The 9,360-nt window shown below is 41.9% G+C and overlaps 1 protein-coding gene across 1 annotated transcript in view; it reads right to left on the bottom strand.

The window, feature by feature from the left end:
* The window catches only part of HDAC4 (histone deacetylase 4), a gene marked incomplete at its 5' end in the record, with an annotated part of 152,471 nt that overhangs the window by 93,427 nt on the left and 49,684 nt on the right, over positions 1 to 9,360 (bottom strand). The window contains one exon of the mRNA XM_009870903.1: positions 3,804 to 3,929. Within this exon, the coding sequence (XP_009869205.1) occupies positions 3,804 to 3,929 (126 nt within the window). The remainder of the gene's footprint in view (positions 1 to 3,803; positions 3,930 to 9,360) is intronic.

Genomic DNA, 9,360 nt, shown 5'->3' with positions numbered 1-9,360 from the left:
GCCCCCCCTCCTTTTTTTTTTTTTTTTTTAATCATGACTTAAGCTGCACAATCATGTACATTGAAGCTATTTTCATCACTTTGTTAGGGAATGCGCAGGAACTCAAAGGGCCTGTTTAGATATGCTTCGGGGTTGCTGAATGACAGATATTTAAGTCTGCAAACAGGAATACATTATACGAATTGAGGACTAGGAACCAACACCCTACGCTGCTTTGAGCAAAACGCACTGGTCTGCATGCCTGTTCAAGAATTTCAGAGATGAAATTGTATATGAATTCGAGTTTGCAGGCATTCCTAAAAGCACATACCTTCACGGAATGCATCCCCTGTCCTCTGAGCTCCGAGATCCTTCAGGGAGCCACGCGCACAGCAAAGTACGCGTGATGCTGCAAACGCGTTCACGCAGCAAACTGAACACATCCTCAGCCGTAGGTATCTGTGCTAGGATGTTTTGTGTACCGAGACTGTAGACACCTATGTACGTTGGAATAACTCAATATATAATTACGTCTCTTCACCTCCTTACCATGCAAATACTCAGTTAAACTCCTCTTTCATGACTGCTACCGCACTGAGTAGCTACTTCTGAAGTGTGTATCTGACAACTACCTAGGGAAATAATAGCCCTGTCTGCTGAGCCTGAGGTGCTCTGTCTGTGTTCCTGCTATACCACTCTTACTTACGTTTAAGTACTTTAAATAGCAAAACCTCCTGGGAGCAAGGCTGTCCAGTGGGTTCAAAAACCACGGGAGGGACAGCCTGACAATGAAATTCCAAAGAACCTTTTCTGTTGTTGCCTATTATCAACATAATCTGAAAATTATAGTCCATGGAGCTATTTTAAACAATTGCATACAGACTGGCGCTGAATATATTAAGCAGAGTTTACAAAGTGGCTTGAATACCACAGAGCTGAAGACTGAGTGAGACCTCTGCGAAAGTCCCCAAGAAACATTACTGAGCGTTACCACCTTCCTTTCTTTCGTTTAGTAGGTGCTTCGGACTATGACTCTATTCTGCAAACCCTCTAAAACCGGCCCCTTTTCATCTCAAGGCTTGATCTGCACGTGCGCGTGTGACAAGGCCCTGCAACATCAGGGATTCATTAGAAAACAGTCACTAACTATAAAACACCCAGCACCGCATCAGCGACCGACAGCGCTGAATGAAGTTGAGGCAGATACAAGATACTGAAGGCAAAAGCATCTGGGCAGCTCAGTGGACACTCCAAGCCCGGCCCAAAGGGCCAGGGGAATGGCAGCTATTTCACATGTCAACGGGACATATTTCATGTCGCAGCCATTGACGCAGAACCGTTGTGGTGTTCAATGCCCTGAGGAGATCTGTTTTTTCCAAGTAAATGCTTTCGATTTTTTTGGGTTTTTTTAAAAAGGAACTCACAAACCTTAATAAGACCAAAGGAAGTGCTTAAAAGCAGGCGTGTCATTTAAAAGACTACTTCAGCATCTGTTACCACTTAATTGGCTTGCCTGCTCACAGTAGGAGCATCAAGTCTATCTTCTGCAAGCCTCGTTGCGTGTGTTAAATCCAAACACCACCCAACTGAATCACATTAAAAGTATGTGTGCACATAAATATCTTTATAACTGAATTGGTAACCTATGAGATGCTGTATAAATAAATACTAACATATAATTGACTTAAAGGTTTTCTATTTTCTGAAAAAAAGTTGTTTTTTTTAAATGGAATGGAAACAAAAAATCTTTAACTTCTATCTTAACAACTGAAGGGTGCATTTAAAAACCCTCCGGCGCGAGATAAGATGCTGCAGTCACGCAGCCCTGCTGCCATCTGCCCTCCTCGAAGGCTGAGCAGAACGAGCTCATGCCTGCCTGCAACTTATCACCGAGACAGACCCTTGGGGAGATTTGTGAGGCCTCTGAGGCTCGCTCTTCTCATCTCGTGGTAGAAACCAGCATACTCATCCTCTTCCCACCGCAAAGCAGATGGAGGGAAGATAAGAGGATGGTGAGCCTGCTAAATCCAGAAGAAAAGGGACGGCCCCTTGTGCAACAGTTTGTGTGTTGCCTCTACCTGCTGGCACCCTCGAAGCACCACAGGATAGGGAAGTTTTGATTAAAAAATGCCACAATAAAGCTAAACAATATATTGACGCTCAGGAAGTTCTCAGCATTAACTTAAAACAAGGCAAGGAACACATCGAAACCTTGAACACAACTTGGCTAAATAACCCCTGGTGCGGTACCATACAGGGCTATTACAGACTGCTGCTCTTCAGTGAGAACGCTGGATCCTCAGTGACAAACTCTGCAAAACGGAGGGAATTCAGACCACTACTAAATTCATTTTTCTCTTTTCTAAATTCACCTATGACGACAATTCTGCGCCAGGTTCTTCTAGGGCCAAATGAACCACGGGTATGGAAGAAAGCACTTACTTAGTATCGTTAATTCTAATTCACTTTTGCATCAGCAGGCGTTTTAACCAACTGGGACAAAATGGAGAACACAGTGGCTAAGATTTTTCAACCAAATTTCTTGGTGAGTCTCAATTAAGAACAGTGGAAAATCAGTTATTTTAAAATGTCTTCTGCTATCCTTGATACTGACCTAGTGGGCCTTAAATATTATCTTTGCATAAACTGACATCATTTGACTACTTTAAGCAATGCCATAACCATCCCATTTTCAAGTCTCAGATTCGATTTTCAGAGAGATATTAAAACTGATCAATCTCACTCTAGTGGAACAATGTTTCTGCAATGGCTCAAAGCTGCAATATCTTTCAAATATAATTTCAGCTTAGTTTCTTGAATTTGGAAACATTTTCTGGCTATGATCTCATCATCCCTATATACATGCTAACTTCTAAAGACACAAAATACTGTCAGACATTCAATTCAAACACAAAGTTCATGGCGAAATTTCCTTGACTTTGAACATTCATAATTTCATTGATTCTATGATCACTAAAGACAACATCCACTTTTTTTTAAAAATACAGATATTCACAATGTTATTGAAGGGGAAGTTATAAAATAATTCCAAATTTGCTAGTGTTTTTTTTTTTTTATACAATGAGGAAATACATTTAGGGAACTGAAAATTGTACCTTGTTAACAATACAATTGTTTGTATTTGTTATTTGGTGCATTTGAACTAATCAAAGTCACTATTTGTTCCCATGTCATTATAACATGAGCTGTTACCTTCTCAATTCATATTACATTTGAGTTTTCTTGGGGATCAACAGTCGAAAAATTTTCAGTTGAAAACACAGATGTCAAGGCAATTACACCTAGAAGTGCAGACAGGACACACCTGATGTTTCTATCAGTTTATAGAGAAACGGCAAGGAAATAAAACTTCCAACTTTGAGAGATTAAGATGAGCAGTAAACATTAAAGGCTTTGAAAATGTAATGTTAACTCAAATACTCTGAGCTGCAATTCACTAAACTTAAAAACTAATTTTCCCAGTTTACTAAATTTATAACACCCGGTAGGACAAAGTCCTGAGTGAAAAAGCTAGAGAACTTCTACAGGTTGATCTCAATGGCAGAACTTGGGAGTTTGAATAATCGTGGATTAAAGATGAGAGCAAGACCTCGGCTCACAAAAATATCGTGACCGTCACAGAACATACAAAAATTACACTGAAACCCTCTGAAAAATGCATTTTGGCAACGTACAACAACATCAAACCCTGGCCCTATCACTGTTCATCCAGAAAACCCATCAGGTCTATTTCCCACATCTCGATCAATTGTGAAAAAAGGTGGCACCGGCTGAATCATAAAGATAAGCCCAGTACCACTTACCCATACCAGAAGCGAGGATCACTGGATATGCAGTGGTTCAGATTCCGGTGCGCCAACGCCTTCTTCTTATTTAAGACAAATTCTTGTAATTTCATCTTTACTTCCGTGCTTGCCACTGCACCTGAAACGTCAAAAATAAAAAAGGTTATTTCCTCAATTCACATACTTTAAAGAACGTAAATTTCTAAAAGAATTAAATCTTTGATTTCCAGTCCAAAAGAAGAACTTTTCTTTCAAAGAGAAAAGAACAAAGTGCCTCCAGGAAGGAGCTCTCCTTATTTTTTTTTTATTTTAAAATCTGCCTTTAGCTTTGCATATAATCACAAATTGTGCCTGAAAACAGAGATTTAATCAGAAATTTATCATTGCACTATAAAAGATTTCTGAAGAGAATTTTTACACTTGCATAGAAGTACACTTAGAATAAAGCACTTGTACGAGGTATTCCAGCTTTCTTTTAATCAAAGGTATTTAAGAAAAAGGGTCTTGTGTACACTCAAGTTTTTAAATGTCACATCTGCAAGCAGAAGGGGAATGAGACAAATGTCTCATATGTAGATTTTGTCTTGAAAACTCTTGCAAATAGGGACCTCTTTGTTCAAAAGTATCTGTGTACAATAAGAACCACATAATATTCCAATTCATTTACAAGTGTGCAATTTATTTCTTCCAATAGAAAATCTAACATTTAAAGAAGCAAGTCAGTAATTTTGTAGCATAGAGTTAAAATGTCAACTGTGTAATTTCTAATCATTATTTCCTCCACAATAGAGACCAGTCTGTTTTACTCCAATGATGGATTAAAATTATCATTCGTTTGACAGAACAGATTCGCAGGCGGAGTTCCTGATGGAGTAATGCATAGGAAGTTTGGCAAGCAGAACACGTGGAAAGTGATGGTTCATATATACCATGGTGTCAAACAACAATTCCAAAGGAAAATATCTCGGCTAAAAGAAAATTAAAGGTCCAGGAAAATTGTCTGGTCTACTGGGAATAAAAACTTAAAATACTACACGGTGATCTTTTGTCTCCTGGATCCTACTCAACAACGTGCTGCTATTTCACAGACTGGGGAAACAATTTTTTCTCTCTCTCCAAGACAAGAAAACTGCAAGATTTTTATAAAGCACTGCCTGAAGATTTAATATTGCTCGACCACCAAAGCCAGGTTCAAAAGCTTGAAAATTTACCTTTCTTGGAGCCCTGCCTTTCTCACTAGCTCTACGAATGCAGGTTTGGCATGCAGCCCAATGGGAAGTTCAGCTGAGGAGCTGGAGATAAATTCATATGAGTATAGCAAGCCACATGGCTAGACCAGAATAGGTGACAAATTCATGCTTAAGGGTCTTCTCTCTCCAAAAAGTGTCATCTTTACTCTATTAGCATCCTTAAAATAATCAAACAAGGCTGCGTTCTGTCAGTTTTGGCTAAACCTGACATTATTTAGAAGACTTGAAGCTAAAGATTCTTGGTTCCTGAGGTTTACAAAAGCTCCCCTGGCATGTTTTCCTCCTTAATTAGAATCTGAAAGGCCCCGTATATGCTTTACAGGATAAAAATGTGTAGGCTTCCCCTTCCTCGAGCAATGCCGAAGCCATGAACCAAGCTGTCATGCCTGACCTTCCAACCATTACTCAGCTCTTGACCCTTCAGTTGAAAGATTTAAAAAAAAAAAAATAAAAAAATCTAACTCACTTTTAATATACTATGCTGGGTTATTTTGGACTCAGTCACATTGTTACAGGCAGCAGCACTGTGCAATTCGCTGTGAAGATGTTAAAGAGGACTCCAAAAGCAGGAAGGGACAACTTGCCACATACACGCTAGCAGGCACCGTGCAGGGATATAAGCAAAGAGGACAGGAGCAGAAGTCAGACATCAAAAGTCTGTACGTATGGAAGAAGTCCAGAGGCAGGAAGCAAGACACTCCACTCCAGTGGAAGCAAAAGGTACAGAAGAGGAGAAGGAGGATCAGAGAGAAGGAACCAGAGAACAAGAGCCCACACAGCAGCCCTGGCTGGGGGAGCAGCTGTGCGTGGTGGGGAAAACGAAGCTGTGAAGCCAACCCATCCACTTGGGAGGACCTCCTCGTTTAAAGAGGAGCCAGGAGCAAAGAGCAGATCAACTGTTAAGACTGCAAACAGGAGAGAGCCACAACGAGCAAAGTACTGCACACAGGATGGCTCCAAAGAGCCCAAAGACTAAGCCAGGTTACTTCTGCAGAGACAAAAGCTAGTTAGAGGTTGTCCCAGGAACAAACAGTATCTGCACAGAGGACAAGGCAGGGGTAGTTAGGAGAGAAAAAAGGAGGCCAGAAGCAGGACTAGGCTCTCAAAGAAGGGGGAGGTTGCGCAACCCAAGAGCAGAGGGGCGGGACATACGGATATTAACAGGAGAAAGCCCTCGATGCTAGTGGAGGCTGATCACAGCTCGTCAGCTCACAGGAGAAAGTCCCAAGACAAGCCACAGCCCAAGGCTGCCCGAGCAGCAAGCGAACGAATGATCCATGCCCCGAAGTGTCTGGAAACACAGATGTACAGGAATAGTTTTAGGTTCGATCCCAAAAGGGGAAAGACAGGATGACCAAATATTCCTTCTTATCCTGTGCAAAAGTCACCTTTACTTCCAGACACATTCTCCTTCCTTTCGTGGAAATCGTGCTTTTGATCAAAAGCTTTATGACAGCAGATGCCAGATCATGAGGGACAGGTTAAGTTTTCTAAGACGAGAACACAAGGACCTGATATTATGTTAATCCAAACTTATTTGTAATTTGCTTTCTAAAAGCTACAAAACAATATATTTTGGCTTATGGTGACGGAGAAAGGAGGAAGAATAAACTACACATCTATTACACACTCTTCATATTTCAGATCAGGACAATTTTAACTGTGTTGCGCTTCGCAAAATTTTCTGATGTGAGAAAAATAACTTAAGTATTCCTAAGAGCTGAGGTGCTATAATGATGATACACCATAGTACTTTTTATTTAAGAAGTAATTTAAAAATAAAACTGTAGCCATGGGAACAGGATCTTCAACTTAATATCCCCAAATTCTGGTTTTTTCCTCTACACCTACATGTTTCATCCAAAAAGGTGCTTCAATGCTTTTGCCATCTTACAGATTCAGGCGTTTTTATTTATTTGCAAATTACTTTAATGAGAATAGCCAGAGAGTCCAGCAAAACATTGATACAATATCGACAGCTGATGAGAACAGCAGGGTGAAGTGGAAATACTTACAGCTTTCATCCACTTCAAACCAACTCCCTTTATGTTAAAAAACAACACAAAGCAGCCAGAGGACAAGCATCACAAATGGCAGCCAACTGGACACCCGAGCAGCAAACTTGAATTACCATCACTTTTACTCATTCCTGAATGTTCATAGAATCATAGAATGGTCTGGGTTTGCAGTAACCTTGAAGATCATCTAGTTCCAACCCCACGGGCACAGGGAAGGGCACCTCCCACTGGACCAGGTTGCTCAAAGCCCTGCTCTTGAAAAAATAAAATGTTGTACTGCTTCTTTTAAGTAGATTCTGGTCGTTTGGTCTTTCTAATATTTAAAATGAACAAAATCCAAACCAAACACGCAGAGACACTTTAGACCTCCTATTAACTGCTTGGCAAAGATATGGCGGTAGGTCTGTGTGTTCCCTCATTTTGGCTGCGCCCTAAAGTCTGACGTTGCATGAAGTCCAACAAGGCCAAGTCCAAGATCCTGCCCCTGGGTCAGGGCAATCTCAAGCACAAACACAGGCTGGGCGATGAGTGGATTGAGAGCAGCCCTGTAGAGAAGGACCTGGATGAAAAACTAAGTATGAGCCAGCAATGCGTGCTCACAGTCCAGAAAGCAAAACACAGCCTGGCTGCATCAAAAGCAGCATGGCCAGCAGGTCGAGAGAGGTGATTCTGCCGCTCTGCTCTGCTCTGGTGAGACCCCACCTGCAGTGCTGCATCCAGCTCTGGGGGCCCCAGCACCAGAAGGGCATGGACCTGTTGGAGAGAGTCCAGAGGAGACCACAAAGATGATCAGGGAAAGTCTTACGAGGAGAGGCTGAGGGAGCTGGGGGTGTTTAGCCTGGAGAAGAGGAGACTCAGGGGAGACCTCATCACTCTCTACAACTGCCTGAAGGGAGGGTGTAGTCAGGTGGGGGTTGGGCTGTTCTGCCCGGCAACCAGTGACAGGACAAGGGGGTATGACCTGAAGGTGCACCAGGGAGGGTTTAGGTTGGCTCTTAGGAGGCACTTCCTCATGAAGGGGGTGCTCAGGCACTGGGATGCACTGCCCAGGGAAGTGCTGGAGTCACGGTCCCTGGAGGGGTTTAAGGAGAGGCTGGATGTGGCACTTAGTGCCATGGTCTAACCATTGCGATGGTGTTGGGTCATAGGCTGGACTTGATGATCTCAGAGGTCTTTTCCAGCCTCAATAATTCTATGATTCTGGAAAAGAAGATAGGAAGGGACCCTTGGTCAGGGAGTGTAGTGATAGGGTGAGGGGTAATGGTTTCAAATTGAAAGAGGGTAGATTTAGGTTAGATAAAAGGGAAAAATTATTTTCTGTGAGGGTGGTGAGGCACTAGAACAGGTTGCCCAGAGACATTGTGGATGCCCTCTCCCCGGAAGTGTTCAAGGCCAGGATGGGTGAGGCTTTGAGCAACCTGGTCTAGAGGAAAGTGTCTTTTCCCATGGCAGGGGGTTGGAACTAGATAATTTTCAAGGTCCCTTCCAAGCCAAACCATTGTATGATTTTTATGGTACCAAGATGCTCATGCAGGAATTCAACCTTCAGATAATTTTTTTCAGTTTCCTAGATCCCATCTCAAAGCATTATTTCGGCCCTGGTCCCCAGGGAAGCATTCCATTTTCTGGTACCCTTCAGCCCTCTCTGCTTCTCCCATCACAGGCTTCTTTATTTTGTTTGAAATGAAGACTTAACGAGTTGATAGTACAACTTGGTGAGGTCTTTTTCCTCCCATTCACTTCTAAAAGAAAACCGAACAAGCAACCGAAGTGTCTTTGATAAGGGAAATTGTGAGGCCATAATCATTTTACTGAATCTCGTCAAGTACATAATGACACGTGGGGAAGCCAACCACAATCCGTAACCTCATGAAAGAAGCACTTTCTGAATGAAAACACTTTAAAGCTAAGAGCTGAGAACTCGGCTACATCTTAAAAGAGTGAAATTAAGAAAAGTAAAAGAAAAAGAAATGCAGTGTGCATCTGGTGTATTTCATGGGCTTAATATTCTGCCTCCATTAGGAATGCTGCCAAAAATACTTCAAAAAATGTTAAATCAAGTAAAGAGATGATACGCTTCCTTTTGAAAAACGCTAAAGCAGCATTTAGGAAGACAAAAATGAAGATAAAGCATAGAAATACATTTCTCTCTTACTCTCAATACCTCCTAACAGTTTACATAAGCTCCCTGTGCAGCCGAGCTCTGCAGAGAGGCTATCATGAAGTTTTCTCCAGCTTTATAACGCTGCTTTATGGCTTCCATTCATCTGCTCTACCTGTCACAACCAAAACAAGTGAGCTTTTGCT

This window comes from Apaloderma vittatum, unplaced genomic scaffold (assembly GCF_000703405.1).
Source record: "Apaloderma vittatum isolate BGI_N311 unplaced genomic scaffold, ASM70340v1 scaffold11406, whole genome shotgun sequence".
Lineage (NCBI taxonomy): Eukaryota > Metazoa > Chordata > Aves > Trogoniformes > Trogonidae > Apaloderma > Apaloderma vittatum.
The sequence above is the reverse complement of the archived record's forward strand: the minus strand, read 5'-3'. Positions and strand labels throughout refer to the sequence as shown.